The following is an 18,597-nucleotide window of genomic DNA, read 5'->3' on the forward strand; positions in this document are numbered from 1 at the left end:
TTCCAGCACTCAGTTTTTCCTTTTAACATTCTGCCTTCGTTTCTTTCCTATAATCATATTCCATCATCTTGATTAAAAATATCCATTATTGTACACTGAAAGAAAAAGTCCATGTTACTGTAAGACAACCATTTCCCCCTGAAATTTGATCTTCCTCTTGCTGTTTCTCTCTTCTTTAACAACATCACCAGCCATTCAGTTGGCTAAGCCTAACACTGAAGAATCATATTTGACTTTCTCACCAAATCCTTGCCATTCTCCTACAAGAGATTTTTCAATCCATTGCCTATCCTCTATCCCCACTTGTCAAAGTGTTTAGTTTAGGCCTTTATTGGTTTTCATTTTTAATAACCTCCTCATAACTTGTTTTTCAGCTTCTAGTTGTTCCTTCCTTAAATTTGTATTTCACGCTCCTATGATTACACTTTCTTGCTTAAAACCCATTACTTAAAAAATAAATAAAACCCATTACTTTGGGGCGCCTGGGTGGCTCAGTCATTAAGTCTCTGCCTTCGGCTCACGTCATGGTCCCAGGGTCCTGGGATCGAGCCCTGTATCTGGCTCCCTGCTCAACGGGAAGCCTGCTTCTCCTTCTCCCACTCCCCCTGCTTGTGTTCCCTCTCTGCTGTCTCTCTCTGTCAAATAAATAAATAAAAATCTTTAAAAAAAAAAAAAAAGTAAAACCCATTACTTTTAGAGTAAAGCCCAAACTCTACCTTCATAAGTTTGTCCATTCCTGACCTTTCTGCCCTTATCTCTATAGGAGTCCTTGCCGTTCTCTGACCTAGCTGTGTTATTTCAAGCTTCGTTACATCTTTTTTTCATGCTTTTGAACTTTCTCTCCCCTCCCAGCCCAGTGGTAAACTTTTGCTCATTTTATAGGTCCCAAATGAGATACTTTCTTCATCATTATTTAATCCTTCTAAAAGGGCAATTCTGATCACGTCCCTTTTATTCAGCAGTTACTCTGTGCACTCAGGGTGAAGTTTCTTGGTGACTTGGAAGACTCTTCAGTATCTGCCTCTGCTTCCTTCTCTAGCCTCATATCTCACTACTTTAGCCTTCGGTTTTGTTCTCCTGCCATACTTAGCTATTTGCATTTCAGTGCTGGGTTCTTTCTCTTTCTATTTGCAGTAGCTATTACCTTTTACTTGAATATGTTTTTCTTTTTAAAAATCTGACTTTGCCTTTCTGAGCTTAGATATTTTCTTTTCTAGAAACCCTGAACTCCAAGACCAGGCCAGGTGCCCCCTTTTTGCTTGTCTCCATAGTATCATTTGTTTATTCATACTGTAGCACTTAGCACACTGTAGTATAATTGCAATCTTTACTTTTTGTCTCTGTCATCTGACTGTAGGCTGCTTGGTGGCAGGGACCATACATTGTAACTTTTTGTGGTCTTCACACTAAGTTACTCCCTAGGGTACAAATTTTCTGGAGAAAATGATGACTTCCATTTTGGACACTGTGTTTAAGTTATCTATGCTATGTCCAGTTGGATGTGTCTAGTAGACAGTAGTGTATGTAGGCCTGGAGCTCAGGAAGTAAATCAGATCTAGGTTTGGGAATTATCATCATAATTGTGGTAGCTGAAAACAACAGCAAGACATGACAGTGGATGCCACCGTCCAGGGACTGTGTGTGAGAAGAGCAGAGAGCTGAGGATGTTGGAAAACGTCAATAGAGAGGGAAAGAGACTGCCACATTAACCAAGCAAGCCTGGTGCTGGGAAATCTAGTGGAGAGAAAACACTTTTCAGAAGAAGGAAGTGGTCAATAGTATCATGTTTCAGAGAGGGCCACTGGATATGGCGACGTGGAAGTTATTGGTGGAATTGATGTGAACAGTTTTAGAGTAGTGGAGGAAGACATTTTGCCTGAGTTACCATACCTCCTTGTAATTCATATCAAGCCTTTATGTGAACATTAAAAGTATAATTCAACAGGTACTCTTATCTATCCACTTGCCCAAGGTAGAAATCTGGGAGGCAAAATTGAGTTTCCCTCTGCTTCATTTCCAGTAGCCAGTTACCAAGTTCTGTTCTATGTCTCCTGCCTTTTCTTTTTCATTGCCCGTAGTACTTGAGTTTATTTCCCTCTTCATTTGCTTACCTGCTGTACTACAGTACTCTCCTATCTGGTTCTTCTTTTTTTTTTTTTAAAGATTTTATTTATTTATTTGACAGAGAGAGACACAGTGAGAGAGGGAACACATGCAGGGGGAGTGGGAGAGGGAGAAGCAGGCTTCCCGTGGAGCAGGGAGCCTGATGTAGGGCTTGATCCCAGGACCCTGGGATCATGACCTTAGCCAAAGGCAGGCAGACGCTTAATGACTGAGCCACCCAGGCGCCTCTCTCTGGTCCTTCTTTCAGTGAGTTTTCCATGCTCTAGCCAAAACATCCTTTTGCATGACAAATCTTACTACACACTCTTCAGGCTAAAACCTTTTGATGCTTGTTCATTTTTCTTAGGATAGTGCATAGTGAGGTTTTAACATCTTACTTAACCTGGTATTTGCTTACTTCTCCAGCCTCATCTGTGCAGGTAATTTGTTTTTTCCTTCTATTTCACTTTCTAGTCATGTGAACTCATTTGACTGTACTAAAGCCATTATGTGCTTTTTTTTTTTTTTTTTAAATCTCCAGGCCTTTATGCTTGTTGGTTTTTCACTCTGGAACCCTCTTTGTCTCCTCTTTACCTTGCCATCTTTTACTTATTCTTCAGGTCTTGACTCAGACATCACTTGCTCCAGGATGTCTTTCCCATTACCCTTTGCTAAACTCTGTTAGGTGTCTCCTTTATGTTGCCAGAGCACCATACTGCCTTTTACTCCTCATCCTGTTTTACCGTGCCGCTCAGTAATTCCCTGCACTGTGATCTTTGTGAAGGCAGGGACTGATGGTTTTGCTTATTTGTATCCTCAGCACCCAACCCAGTAACTGGCTCAAAGTAGATGTCAAACAGTTGTTAATGTTGAGCATTTGGTACAAAAAGTGATTGCTCTGAGATTTTAAAAGAAGGCAAGGAAGATGTATGGCTCATTGGAGGTTAATCTTAATTATGTGTCCCTCCTAAGATGTCATCTCTTGTTGAGGCCCTAAGAGTCCAATTATGCTTTTACAGCTACCATTTTAATGGGTAATGTGCATACCGTTGTGCTACATAGTTAGGGTAGAGACTTTATTTTAATGTTTTATTTATTCTTATCAGTTTGACTTGAGAGAAACAGGTGTATAGGGGAGGGGGAGAGGGAGAATAGATAGTATCTGTAAATGATATGGTCACATTGGTGGTACTAAATTTGCTTATACATAGATAGAAGATGGAAGTGAAAGCGATATTGCTCATAACCACAATAAATTTTATATCTTTTATTCTACAGTTATTTGTTTCATTACATCTGCCAAGATAGGATTGTATATCTTTGTATCACTGATGATGTAAGTAACTTGAAGACATGTTGCTATTTAACTATGTGTACTGTTAATAAAGTCAGTTCTTAATTATCTGTATCTTTAGTAGGTAAAGGTGATGTGATTATAACTGTCCATAGCTGGAAATTTTTTCTATACTTTGCATTTGTCATATGGAGCAGCAAATGACAAGAAGAGTTGATGTCTGGATATATGCAAATCAGCTCAGTTTTGGTAGAGTTTTAGCTTAACTAACCTCTTGCAACTTCTGCATTTCTCCCATTGTGTAGTGAGAATTGGTCTTCATCATCATGACCCTTTGATATCAAATCCTCAAAATTTATTTATCTGAAATATTAAATAGGTTATTTTATTCAATACTGAATTTTTTTATTTGAATCCAATTAGCCAACATATAGTACATCATTAGTTTTAGATATAATGTTCAATGATTCATTAGTTGCGTATAACACCCAGTGCTCATGTGAATAGTGAATTTTTTAATGTATAATGACCTTTGGAAAACAAAATCACAATACGTCATGATCCCCTTTGTAAACCTGTAGTTCACATTGGTAGGTGGTTTTTTGAGTATTTACAGGTTCTAGACCAAAATGCTCAGTAACTTAACAATGCCATCAAGGTCATTTCTCTCCTCTGTTATCTTTAGCGTCAGCTTCTTCCTAGTCCATTCCCCTATGGTTGCATGGAGCCACATGCTTTTTTATTTGTGTCCAGAGGAACTGTGTGTTCCCAAATCTCTTATTGTAAGAATGAGGAAAGTTCTCAGAAGCACACGCTCTTCTCCCCCTCTTTCAAAGTGAACTTCTTTTCATGTCTTATTGGCTAGGACTAGGTTACATACTTATTTCTAAATTGATCAATGACAAGAGGCGTGGAATTGGCATGATTGCCATAGGTCAGGGTTTTTAACCTTTATTGTGTCACAGACCCCTTTGACACTCATGGGCCCCTCCCAGGATGTTTTTAAATGTATGAAATACATGATTATAAACAAAACCAATTATACTGAAATACAGTATTCAGAGTATTTTAAAAATTGATATAGTAATATATATGATTTTTATGAATTCATTAAGTAACAAGATCTAGTCATAGGTCTGATAACTAATAATAATTTTGAAGTGATGAGTATAAATGATATTTTGAGATATCTATAACTGATGGTATGTGAAAAAAAGATTTCTATTGGTGACAGTCACAGGTACTGTTTGGTACTATTCTGGTTTGTTACCTACAGTCAGATTTGAAACTTAAGTTAAAACTTAATGTGGTTTATTTTCTATCCAAGTGCATGGACCCCTTGAATTTGGACCACTGATGCCAGTGTAAGAACCCTTAGCTTAGACTAATCATCTTGGGTGACATGGAGATGAGTGTCAACTATAGTGATCATCACAGTGATTTTTATCCTTAGTTTCAGAGTGTTTTCTAAAATTATTTTAAAAGTTCAGCTATATCTGAAATGACTGATGTGAAAAGGCTTGGAATAGATAAGAAATATGACTAAATTTGGGTTCATCAGAGTTGAGTTTTCTATTTCTTGACTGGGACCAGACAAGAGTACATGACTTGATCTTTTCAAGTATACCATCACTATTAAAAAAAACTCAATTCAAAGTAGTGTTATTTTTGTGTGTGAAAGACTGTACTATTATTATGGATTTATTAAGCATCTTCTTGTGCTGGGCCTTCTAATAGATCCTGTGAAAGATATGGAGGAAGTAATACCCAATTCTTACTCTCAAGAAACTAACCTAGATACTGTTATCTTTAGTTGGCAGTAGTCAAATAAATATATTTGGATTGGACTCTCAGTTCTTTCTTTTATTAGTCGTTTGACCTTCAGCAAGTTACCTTTTAAGAGCCTTTGTTCTCTTATTGTAAAATGAGGTCAGTGCTAGTTCCTCCTCATGGAATCATTGCTTAGTAAATGTTAGCTGTTCTTATGGTTGTTGTTAATCATCCATATCATCTTTGTTTATTTTCTAATGTGGACTCTGTGTTGGTCTCTTTTCAGGATTTTGAACGTTCTCGAGCATTTAATTTTCTGAATGAGATAAAGAAGAGGTTCCAGACTACATATGGTTCGAGAGCACAGACAGCACTCCCATATGCCATGAATAGCGAGTTCTCAAGTGTCTTGGCTGCACAGTTGGTAAGGTCTTTTTCAGGATATAGTATTTTGATTCATATCTTCTTTATTACTTTCAGGCACTTTGAATATAGGGGACTCTGACCTGCAAATATATTTTTCTGATTGTGCTATTAAATGGCAACGTAATAAAACTTCCCAGATAGAAAAATTTTAAATAATCAGTGATACTCTCTATATAGTGTTCAAAGTATCTAGGAATGGGGAAAAACATTAAAGATCATCTACTTGAGCTACCCATCTAATGCATAAATCCACTCAGTATGCCAAATGGCCTCTTAACTTGTACATTAACCTTCTACCCTCCCATGAGGCAATTGTAATTTTTTTTTGAGTGAGAGAGGGTGCATGCCTGCCTGCGTGGCAGGGAAGGAAGGCGAGAGTGAGGGAGGGGCAGAGAGAGACTTTCAGGCAGGCTCCACACTCAGCATGGAGCCCAATGCAGGGCTCAATCTCACAACCCTGAGTTCATGACCTGAGCTGGAAATTAAGTCAGATGCCTAATGACTGAGCCGCCCAGGCACCCCAAGGCAACTGTAATTTTTGAACAGCTTAACTTAGTCATTTGAAAGTCTGCTCATCTATGTGAATACCAAACTGTCAGCTCAGTGAAGTTTTGCATACATATATACCTATGAAATAACACCCTTTTCAAAATACATCTCCATGACCCTAAAAGTTCCTGATGTCCCTTTGCAGTCAATCCCCTCCCCAACACTCTGCCCCAGGCAACCTCTGCTCTCTTTTCTGTCACTATGAATTAGTTTTGTCCTTTCTAGAATTTCCTATAAATGGAATTATGCATTACATACTCCTTTGTGTCCTGGATGCTCTGTGTAAGGCTTTTGATATTCATGTTGTGTAAATCAGTAGTTCCCTTTTTTTGCTGAGTAGTGTTGTGTGCATATACCACAATTTGTAATAAATTATCAAACTTTTTTCCTAAGTGGTTGTACCATTTATATTCCCACCAGCAGTTCTAGTGTTTCTACATTCTTGCCAATGCTTGTTATGGTCTATCTTTTTAATTTTAGTCATCCTAGTGGGTGTGTAGTGATATCTCATTGTGGTTTTAATTTGCATTTCCATGATGACTAATGATGTTGAGACCTTTAAAAATGCTTCCCTTTTAGCGGTGAAACTATCTGAGTGCAAAGACATATGTTCTATCTATGATTGTATCGTGAATGAGAAACAAAAGCATTATTGTGATTGAATACTTTTCACTTCTTTAAGTGTTCTTTTTAGTACTTTTTGAGTGTTACACTTCTAAATATGCATTCTTCGGGGGATGAAGTTCCTTTAAATAGTTATAAATCTTTATTCAGTCAGTTTGTTTGTTTCATACTTCCCACTAGAAAACATTCATACATGTGATACTGTGTAAAACATCACCAACCAAAAATATACCAATATATAGTCAAAGGTAACAGGTGAGCTGGCAGCAAAACTTTCAACTTAACCAGTTTGTCATTGGCTCTGTATCTATGTGTGACCCTCTGAACAAGTCTGTGCCAGGATTGTCATTTACAGATGGAGATAATAATAAGAGCATCTTCATCATGGAGTTTTTGGGTAGATTAAATAATGTCCTCTCTTTGAAGCATTTAGCACAGTGAAGTGACTAGAATATTGTATATTAAGGACTTCATGGATAGCTATGGATAATAATTTCAAAATACATACAATTATCAATGCTTAGATTTCTAGATCCTATAAGAAGCCAATGAAAATAGGATGCATACTCTGATCCCAACAGATAGAAGAATAGATGCTCAGAAGGTGGGCCAGCCTCTCCTCATCATACCCAAGAATTGGGGAACAATTTAGTGTGCTTTTCCCTGTCTTGTTTTCTCCATCTATGGTCTTCTTTTCTCCTTTCTTGTCTGAGCACAGATTATATAACCCTGTACTTCTGCCCTAAGAGTCTCAGGTATATATATTGATAAAATACATTTACCTTTATTTTATGCTGCCTATATTTTTCCCTAGGCCTAATAACAATTTTTTTTAAAGATTTTATTTATTTATTTGACAGAGAGAGATACAGTGAGAGAGGGAACACAAGCAGGGGGAGTGGGAGAGGGAGAAGCAGGCTTCCCGCTGAGCAGGGAGCCCGATGCAGGGCTCGATCCCAGGACCCTGGGATCATGACCTGAGCCGAAGGCAGACGCTTAATGACTGAGCCACCCAGGTGCCCCCTGGTAACAATTTTTAAATGAAATGGCATGTATCTTTTATATCAATACAGGCATAATTTAATAGCATTCCTCAGTGTCATTCCTTTTCTTTTTGTTTTCCTATTGTAAGGTCTGGATAAGTTAAATCTTGTTTTCTTATAGAAGCATCACTCTGAGAATAAGGGCATAGACAAAGTGGTGGAGACTCAAGCCCAAGTGGATGAACTGAAAGGAATCATGGTCAGAAACATAGGTATGTTTCATGGCATAGTCCACATGCATATGGGCAAAAATGGTAATTGATTACTTGATTGGGGTCAAATTATTCTAGAAAGGCTGAAATAGTACTTCCTGAATCTTACTTTTGGAAACTATCAGCTGAGATATGGATGTTGCCTACCTATGATACGGTCTCCTGTATGAATGTTTATTTCTTAGTACTTATGACTGTTCTTCATTCTAATTTGTTAGTTGGCTTAGCAAGAATAATTTGAGATTCTTGCAACAGTTCCGCAATTAAGAATAATTTAGTCAGTTTTGGCTGGAGATACCCAGATAGCTGATGTTATCAGTAGATACTTAAAGTTTAACTTTTTGACCTCCTCAGAAAGTTTGTAACACTTGATTGAGAGAAAGAAAGAATTGGTCCAAAAAAACTGTTGTACTTTTCAAAGAATGAACTATGATATAAATTCTGTCAGCCTATGTTTTGTCAAGCTATTTAAGCACACTAAAATAATCCAGAGAAATGCATCAAGTTTATTTTTTAATTGATTATGCAATTGTATTTAGATTTAGGATGATGCTAATTTTTTAAAATCATTGGTTCTCAAAATGTAGTCCCTGGGCCAGCAGCATCAGCATCCTTTGGGAACCTGTTAGAAATGCAAGTTTTCAGGACCCACCCCAGAGCTATCGAATCAGAAACTCTGTGAGTGGGACCCAGCAATCTGTGTTTTCACAAGCCCTCCAGAGGATTTGAATGCATATTCAAGTTTGAGAACCACTCTTTCTAAGGGGAATATCTCAGACAATAACTTGTATAAAATTGAATGAAAATGATATTGTTTTATAAGATATTTAATTGAGACATTGTCAAATTTCATAAATGTCAATTTACTTATAATCTTGGATTTACTATTTGAATTACTTGTACATTTATTGTTAGCACAGGTACAAGCTGTAAAGACATTTTAGAAAAAAAAATACTCTTGATCCCAGCATCCTAAAGACTCATTTCCATTTTTTCTTTTAAGGTTTTTATCCATATATATACGTATTATAATAATCGCACATATTCAGTTTTGTTGAGGCAGTACAATATAGTGACCAAGATTTAGAGTCATATGTGCCTGAGTTTGAGTCATGATTTCACTTCCAACCTGCTGTTAGCCCTTGGTCATCCTCAAACTTCTCTGAGCTTTGTTTCCTAATCTGCAAAAAGGAGATGGTAGAACCTAAGGTTACCAGGATAAAGGAGATAATGTATGTAAAGCATCTTGTACAGTGCCTAGCACATAGTAAGAGCTGAATTATCGTTAGCTATCATTAATCTACTTTATGCTCATACAGTATTTCATTGGGTTATATTATAGGTTAGAATCATGTCCTAATTTTGGACACTTCGGTTCTTTAGAGCAGTGTTACTCAGAGTACTGTTTTACAACCAGATAAAGAGCTTGCGCCAGCATGTAAGTCAGTGCTGTGCTTCCTTCATTGAGAACATCTTATTATGAATATGTCAGTTGTGTGCTTAGAGACTCAGTTGAAGCAATAATAAACACTCTTAGGTAGCACCGATTTAGAGGTTTGTGTTACAATAACAGTACTGCTCTAAATGGTTTTGTGCCTATTTTTCTTATTTTCTTGAAATTAAGTCCCAGGAATGAGATTAAAAATCAAAAGGGAGAAACTTTTTTTTTAATGTTTACTTTCATTCCAGTTAGTTAACATGCAGTGTAATAATAGTTTCAGATGTACAATATAGTGATTTAGCAGTTCCATACTGCACACAGTGCTCACCACAACAGCTGTCTTCCTTAATCCCCATTACCTATGTAACTCATTCTCCCACCCCACCTCCCCCTCTGGTAACCATCACTGTTTTCTCTCTGTGTTTTTTAAAGATTTTATTTATTTATTTAACAGAGAGAGAGCGTGCACACACAAGCAGGGGGAGCAGCAGAGGGAGAAGGAGGCTTCCCGCTGAGCAGGGAACCCGATGCAGGGCTCAATCCCAGGACCCTGAGATCATGACCCGAGCTGAAAGCAGCCGCTTAACCAATGGAGCCACCCAGGCGCCCCTTATTTTTAATTTTTTGAGGAACCTTCATACTATTTTCCATAGTGGCTGAACCAATTTATATTCCCACCAACAGTGCATAAGGGTTTCCTTCTCTCCAAACCCTCACCAACACTTGTGATTTCTTGTCTTGATGATAGCTGTTCGAACAGGTGTGATATCTACAATATCTCATTGTGGTTTTGATTTGCCTGTCCCTGATGATTAGTGATGTTGAGCATCTTTTCATGTGTCTGTTGGCCATCTAGATGTCTTCTTTGGAAAAGTGTCTATTCAGTTCCTCTGCCTGTTTTTGATAGTTTTTTTATTTGTTAACTGAGTTGTATGGATTCCTTATTTTAGATATTAACCCCTTATCTAGTATATGGTTTGTAAATATTTTCTCCCATTCTGTAGGTTACCTTTTCATTTTGTCGATTGTTTATTTTGCTGTCCAGAAGCTTTTTAGTTTGATGTAGTTCCACTTGTTGAGTTTTGCTTAAAGACCAGTGAGAAAAAACCTTCTTCCCTATGTTTTCTTCTAGGAATTTAATCGTTTTAGTCTTTGAATTTAAGTCTTTAATCCATTTCAAGTTATTTTGGGGGAGCTGTTGTAAGGGATCCAATTTTAGATTCTTTCACGTGGTTATCCAGTTTTCCCAGCACTGTTTGTTGAAGAGACTGTTTTTTCCCTAGTGAGTAAAGTTCTTGGCTCCCTTGTAAAATCTTGGTCAACTGTATATGTGGGAGTTTGTTTCTGGGATCTCTATTCTGTTCCATTGGTTCATGTGTCTATGTTTATGCCAGTACCATACTGTTTTAATTACTATAGCTTTATAGTATAGTTTGAAATCAGGAACTGTGACACCTCTGGCTTTGTTCTTTCTCAGAATTGCTTTATTTGTTTGGGGTCTTTTATGGTTCCATAGAAATTTTAGGATTGTTTTTTCTATTTCTGTGAAAAATGCCATTGGAATTTTGAAAGACATTGCATTGAATCTGTAGATGGCTTTGGGTAGTATGGCCATTTTAACGATATTAGTTCTTCTGATCCATGAACATGGGATATATTTACATTTGTTGTGTCTTTAGTTTCTTTCATCAGTGTCTTGTAGTCTTCGTTGCAGAGATCTTTCACCTCCTTAGTTAAATTTATTCGTAAGTATTTTATTATTTTTGATGGTATCGTGATTGGGATAGTTTTCATTATTACTTTTTTGGATATTTTATTGTTAGTATATAGAAATTTAACTGATTTCTGTATGTTGATTTTATATCCTACAACTTTATTGCATTTGTTGATTAGTTCAATTTTTGGTTGAGTCTAGGATTTTCTGTATATATTATCATATCATCTGCAAATGATGCCAGTTTTACTTCTTCCTTTTCTATTTTGATGCCTATTATTTAATTGTCTTGTCTGATTGCTCTACTTAGGCCTTCCAGTACTATATGAGTAACAGTGGTGAGAGTGGGGATCTTTGTCTTGTTCCTGATCTTAGAGGAAAAGCTTTTATTATTTCACCATTGAGTATGATGTTACCTTTGGGTTTGTCATATATGGCCTTTATTATGCTGAAATATGTCCTTATATACTCAGTTTGTTGAAGTTTTTTATGATGAAATGATGCTATGTTTTGTAAAATGTTTTTTCTGCATCTATTGATTTGATTACAAGTTTTTATCTTCCATTATATTAATGTGGTGTATCACATGTACTGAGTTGTATATGTGGAACCATTCTTATATGCCAGGGATAAATCCCACTTGGTCATGGTATATGATCATTTTTATGTGGTGTTGAATTCAATTTGCTAATATTTTTTTGAGAATTTTTGCATCTGTGTTCATCAGGGATATTGGTCTATAGTTTTCTTGTTGTGTCCTTATCTGGATTTGGTTTCAGGGTAATGCTGGCCTTGTAAAATGAGTTTGGAAGTATTTCCTCCTCTTTGGTTTTTTTTGGAAGAGTTTGGGAAGGTTTGGCATTAATTTTGCTTTAAATGTTTGGTATAATTCACCAATGAAGCCATCTGGTTTTGGGTTTTTCTTTGTTAGGAGGTTTTTGGGTACAGATTCAATCTCCTTACTCATTATTGGAATGTTCAGAATTTCTATTACTTCATGATTCTGTCTTGGTAGGTTATATGTTTCTAGGACTATATCCATTTCTTCTTTATTCAGTTTGTTGTCATGTATTATTCAAAAGAGTCTCTTATGATCCTATGTATTTCTGTAGTATCAGTTCTAATGTCTCCTCTTTCGTTTCTGATTATATTTGAATCTTCTTTTTTTCTTTCATCTAGCTAGAGGTTTGTCAATTTTATTATTTAAAAAAAAAAACAGCCATTAGTTTTGTTGATCTTTTCTATTTTTCTGGTTTCTATTTCATTAATTTCCACTTTGGTCTTTGTTTCCTTCCTTCCACTAACTTTGGGCTTAATTTGTTCTTCTGTTTCTAGTTCCTTGAAGGTTCAAGTTAGGCTGTTTATTTGAGGTCTTTGTTTTCTTAACATATGCATTTATCACTATAACCTCTTGCAGAACTGCTTTTGTAGCATCCTGTGTGTTTTGGTGTGTTGTGTTTCTGTTTTCATTTGTTTCAGTTATTTTTTTATTTTCCTTTTGATTTTTTTCTTTAACCCATTGGTTGTTCAGGAATGTGTTGTTTAGTTTCCACATATTTATAGATTTTCCAGCTTTCCTCTTGTTGATTTCTAATATCATACTACTGTGGTTAGAAAAGGTACTTGGTATGATTTCAGTCTTCCTAAATTTGTTAAGACTTGTTTTGTGTCCTATCATATGATGTATCCTGGAGAATGTTCCTTGTGCACTTGAGAAGAATGTATATTCTGCTGCTGTTGGATGGAATGTTCTGTGTATTGCCTGTTATGACCACTTGTATGGTTTAAGTCATGTTTCCTTATTGATTTCTGTCTGGATGATCTAGCCATTGTTAGAAAGGGGTGTACTGAAGTCACCTACTATTATTGTATTATTATCTGTTTCTTCCTTCAGATCTGCTTGTATTAAGATACTTAGGTGCTCTGGGGCGCCTGGGTGGCTCAGTCATTAAGCGTCTGCCTTCTGCTCAGGTCATGATCTCAGGGTCCTGGGATCGAGCCCCGCATCGGGTTCCCTGCTGTGCAGGAAGCCTGCTTCTCCCTCTCCCCCTCCCCCTGCTTGTGTTCCCTCTCTCGCTGTGTCTCTCTCTTGTCAAATAAATAAATAAAATCTTAAAAAAAAAAAGATACTTAGGTGCTCTGATATTGTGTACGTATATATATTTTTTTCAAAGATTTATTTTAATTTTAGAGAGAAAGAGAGTATGCCAGTGGGGGAGGGGCAGAGGGAGAGGGAGAGAAAGAATCCCAAGCAGACTCCTCGCTAAGCACTATGTGGGGCTCCATCCCATGACCCTGAGATCATGAACTGAACTGAAATCAAGAGTCGGACACTTAACCAGCTGAGCCGCCCACACCCCTGTGTGCATATATATTTAAAATTGTTATACCTTTTTAATGAATTGACTACTTTATTATTATGTAATGACTGTATTTATCTTTTTTTTTTTTTTTTTTTTTTTTTTACAGTTTTTGGTGTATAGTCTTATTTTATCTCCACTTTCTTTTGGTTTCCACCTGCATGGAATATCTTTTTCCATCCCTTCACTTTAAGCCTATGTGTGTATTTAAATCTGCAGTGAGTCTCATGTAAGCAGCATATTGTTGGATCTTGTTTTTTTTATCCATCCAGCCACTCTGTGCCTTTTGATTGGTGAACTTATTAGAGTAATTTTTGAAATGTAAAGACTTACTATACTAATTCCATCTTATTCATTGCTTTCTGGATGTTTTGTAATTTCATCGTTCCTTTTCCCTTCCATTTCTGCCTACCTTTTTATTTTTTTCCTTTAATGTATTTATTATTTTTCCCCTAGAATATGTATATGTATGTATGTGTCTGTGTATCCCAGAAAATATATGTAATTTTTAATTGAGATATAGTTGACACACCATATTATTATTAGTTTCAGGTGTACAGCATAGTGATTTGACAATTATACACATTAGGAAATGCTCACCACAATAAGTGTAGTTACCATCTCTCACCATAGAAAGTTATTATGAGGGGGTGCCTGGGTGGCTCAGTCGTTAAGCGTCTGCCTTCGGCTCAGGTCATAATCCCAGGGTCCTGGGATTGAGCCCCACATCGGGCTCCCTGCTCAGCGGGGAGCCTGCTTCTCCCTCTACCCCTCCCCCTGCTTGTGTTCCTGCTCTCTCTGTCTCTCTCTGTCAAATAAATAAATTAAAACATTAAAAAAAAAGTTATATTATGATATTATTAACTATATTCCCTATGTTGTACTTTTCATCCCTGTTAACTTATTTATTTTATAACTGGAAGTTTGCCCCTCTTAATCCACTTCACCTATTTCACCTATCCCCCAACCCCCTCCCCTCTGGCAACCACCAGTTCTCATTATTTATGCATCTGTTTCTGTTTTTGTTTCTTAGATTCCACGTATAAGTGAAATCATATGGTATTTGCTTTCTCTATCTGACTTACTTCATTTAGCATAATACCCTCTAGGTCTATCTGTATTGTCCCAAATGTCTGCCTACCTTTTAAAATTGGTGATGTTTTGGGATTGTGTGTTCCATTTCCTGTTTCTGTATCTTTTGTGAACCTACTCTAGGTTTTTGCTTTTCAGTTACCATGGGGCTTACATAAACCATCTTATAGATAAAATAGTCCATTTTAAGGTGATAGCAACTTTTCATACAAAAACTCCACATATTTTACTCCCCTGTTACACTCTTGGTGTCACAGTTTACCTTTTTCTATTGTCTGTTTGTTAAAATTTATAGTAGCTATAGTTATTTCTAATACTCTTTATCTTTAACCTTTATACTATATTTAAGTGTTTAACACACCATCCTATTACAGAATTAGTTTTGTAAATTTGTATATTTAACCTCTACCAGTGTATTATATACTTTTCTATGTTTTCATGTCACTAATTAGTGTCTTTTCCTTTTAGCATTTCTTGCATGGCAAGTCTAGTGGTAATGAACTCCCTTAACTTTTATTTGTCTGAGAATATATTTATTTCTCCTTCATATTTGAAGGATAACTTTGTCATATAGACTATTCTTGGCTGGCAATTTTTTCTTTCAACACTTTGGATGTGTTATTCCACATTCGTTGCTGGCCTTTAGGGTCTCTGCTGCAAATCCACTCATAGCCTAATAGGAATTTCTTTGTAGGTTACAGTCTTGTTTTTCCTCTGGCTGCTTTTAAGAGTCTCCCTTTATCTTTGATTTTTGACCATTTTCTTATAATGTATCTTAAGAAGGTCTTTTTGCATTGAGATAATAAGGTGATCTCTTACCTTTATGAACTTAGATGTCCAGGTCTCTCTCCAGGTTTAGGAAGTTTTCCACTATTATTTGTTTAAATAAGCTTTCTGTCTTGTTCCCTCTCTTATCTCCTTCTGGAACCCCAATTCTAATATTTGTACGTTTGATGGAGTCCCATTGATCATATAGGCTTTTTGGGTTTTTCATTATTTTCTCTTTGTTGTCCTCTGGGTTGTTTCAGAGTTCCTATCCTCTAGCTCACTTATTATGTCTTCCATTTGGATTACTTTGAGGTAGATGTTTTCTATTGAATTTTTCATCTCATTCATTCTTCAGCTCCAGAATTTGTTTGATTCTTTGTTATGATCTCTATCTCTGTTAAATTTCAGATTTTGTTCATATAGTGCTTTCCTGATTTTGTTGATCGTTTTTCTGTGGAGTTTTTTTTGCAGCTTGTTGAGTTTTTCAAAACAGTTATTTTGAATTCTTTATTAGCTAGATTGCAAAATTTCACACTTTTGATTTCAGTTATTGGAGAATGATTGTTACCATACAGTGTTGACATATTTCCTTGATTCTTGATGTTCCTTGAACTTCTGTGTTGCTGCTTTCCCTTTTGATGTGTAGTAGACACCTCCTAAAATCTTTCCTAGTTACCCTCAGGTAGGAAATAGCATTTGTGGTTCTGCTATCTGGGGTTCTCTCCATCCTTGTCTGGATGCTCCTGCTCCGTGCTTCTTACTCATTCTTGTGGCAGAGTTCTTAACTTTTATGTCTTCTCTGATCTTACAACTTACCATGCTGGCTGCTGGAAACCTCTTTTTTTTTTTTTCCAGAAGATGACATTACAGCTCAAGTTTATGGTTTCTCCCTTGCCCACAGACCCTGGTCTGATATTCTGAGAGCACTACTTTTAACTGGAGCTCACTCTTGCCACTGCACTTAGGAGCATGCATAAGGAGCTGGCCGCAGAGTAGGAGGAGGTGACTGTGGGACTGGTGAGGGAATCATTGAGTAAGGGTCTCCCAGAGGCTTGTGGGTGGACTTCCTGCTTAAGCCCTGAGCACAGCTATCAGGGAGTATGTTCTTTTAATATCCTGTGACATTTTTATTGGCCTCTTTCCTGATCTCCTCCCTGCCCCCAGTCTTAGAGGTCCTGCCTCTGTACCCTGGGTGCTGCTGGAGAGAAATGGGTTTCTCCAGTAGCTTGTCACATAGGTGGAGTAGCCAGGCACTCACTCACTGTTCTCCCTTTCCCCTGGGGGAGAGACTGCCACCAGCAAATCGAACTGTGCTCCTGTGTGATGCCCAATGCTCCTGTGTATGAGGTGGTCCTGCTGGAGTGCTTCCTGGTGCCCATTGAGAGCACTGAGCAGGCCTCAGGACTGCTCTTTGTGCCAAATAGTCCATCGTGGGCAGGCAGCCTCAAGGCCGTCACTGCAGGCAGCAAGTGAAGGCCATACCCTGCCAGACTGTGGGGGCTGGGAGGTGGTCATTTTTTTGGGGGAAAAAAAACTTAGTTCAGCCCTATGCTCTGTCACCTTGGGCAACGGTCAGTGCTGGAAAAGTTCCTCTTACCCTCTCCAGTGCATCTAAATTCATATCTATATTTTATGCTCCAGTGCCATGCTGAAGTCTCCTCTTGGCAAGGCTAGCCTTCTACAAATTCTCTCTCATCCATGAGTACCTGCCTAAATCAGTACTCTTCAAATTTTCCCCAGCTGCGACCAAGAGGGCTATGGAAGCAACACTGATCATGTTGGTTCCACAGCCTATACTTAGGTTTGTCTGCCTGTTACCGATGCGCAGGTGCATGAGACCCCCTCAGGTCCTTTGGCCTATGGTGCTGGATCCCACAGGTCCCACAGAGGCACTTTTTTTGTGGATGGATGCCTTAATTAGTTTTTTAAAAGGGGGGGGCAAAATGGAGGGATGTCTTACAGTGCCATGATGCTGACATCACCCCACTTCTTGTTATATTGTGATAGTCTTGACCCCTGTTGCAGTAGTCTAGAGTAGGAAGAATAAAATCTTCCTTATCATTTTTGGCAAGTGTCAGAATAATTTCCCTTTAATAGTATCTCTCTTCCAACATCCTTCTTGCCTTGTTTCCAAGTATTATATTTTTTAATGCTATTGTAAATGCAATTTTTCTCTCTCATTTTTGGATTTTTCATTGCTAATGTATAGAAATACAGTTGATTTTTTGCATATTGTGCAACGTTATTGAACATTTTTTTATTAATTCTAATAGCATTTTAGTGAGTTCTTTATGATTTTCTATATACAGGGTGTTAGATTCTGCCAGGTACTTTTTTTGCATCTATTGAAATGTTTGTGTGGATTTTGTCCTTTATTCTGTTAATACAGTATATTATATATTTTGGTTTTTGGATATTAAATCAACCTTGCATTTCTGAAATAAATGCCACTTCGTCATGTTGTAAATCCCTTTAATATATTGCTGGATTACATCTAAAATATTACTGAGGTTTTATGTCTATATTCATGAGATATTGATCTGTTTTTCTCTTGTGATGTCTTATTCTTATTTAAATTCAATTAACATACAGTGTATTAGTTTCAGAGGTAGAGTTCAGTGATTCATCAGTTGTAAAAAACACCCAGTGCTCGTTACATCACGTGCCCTCCTTAATGCCCATCACCCTATTACCCCATCCCCCACCCCCTCCCCTCCAGCAACCTTCAGTTTGTTTCCTAGAGTTAAGAGTCTCTTACTTATGGTTTGTCTTCCTCTCTGATTTTATCTTGTTTTATTTTTCCCTCCCTTCCTCCATGTTCCTCTGTTTTGTTTCTCAAATTCCACATATGAATGAAATCATATGATAATTGTCTTTCTCTGACTGACTTATTTTGCCTAGCATAATACCCTCTAGTTCCATCCACATCATTGCAAATGGCAAGATTTCATTTTTTTGATGGCTGAGTAATGCTCCGTTGTGTGTGTGTGTATACATTACCACATCTTTATTCGTTCATCTGTCGATGGACATCTGAGCTCTTTCCATAGTTTGGCTATTGTGGATATTGCTGCTGTAAACATTTGGGTGTGGTGCCTCTTCGGATCACTATATTTGTATCTTTGGGGTAAATACCTTGTAGTGCAGTTACTGGGTCATAGGGTAGCTCTATTTTTAACTTTTTGAGGAACCTCCATACTG

At 37.3% G+C, this 18,597-nt stretch overlaps 1 protein-coding gene across 2 annotated transcripts in view; it reads left to right on the forward strand.

Moving 5' to 3' along the window:
- The window catches only part of VAMP7 (vesicle associated membrane protein 7), a 60,484-nt gene that overhangs the window by 12,185 nt on the left and 29,702 nt on the right, over window positions 1–18,597 (forward strand). For both annotated transcript variants that reach the window (XM_045884843.3, XM_064574796.1), the window contains 3 exons: window positions 3,382–3,439; window positions 5,454–5,591; window positions 7,931–8,021. In XM_045884843.3, coding sequence (XP_045740799.1) covers window positions 3,382–3,439; window positions 5,454–5,591; window positions 7,931–8,021 — 287 coding nt within the window. The remainder of the gene's footprint in view (window positions 1–3,381; window positions 3,440–5,453; window positions 5,592–7,930; window positions 8,022–18,597) is intronic.

This window comes from Mirounga angustirostris, unplaced genomic scaffold (genome assembly GCF_029215605.1).
Source record: "Mirounga angustirostris isolate CCGP_5_RB_7025 unplaced genomic scaffold, mMirAng1.0.hap1 SCAF_11, whole genome shotgun sequence".
Taxonomy (NCBI): domain Eukaryota; kingdom Metazoa; phylum Chordata; class Mammalia; order Carnivora; family Phocidae; genus Mirounga; species Mirounga angustirostris.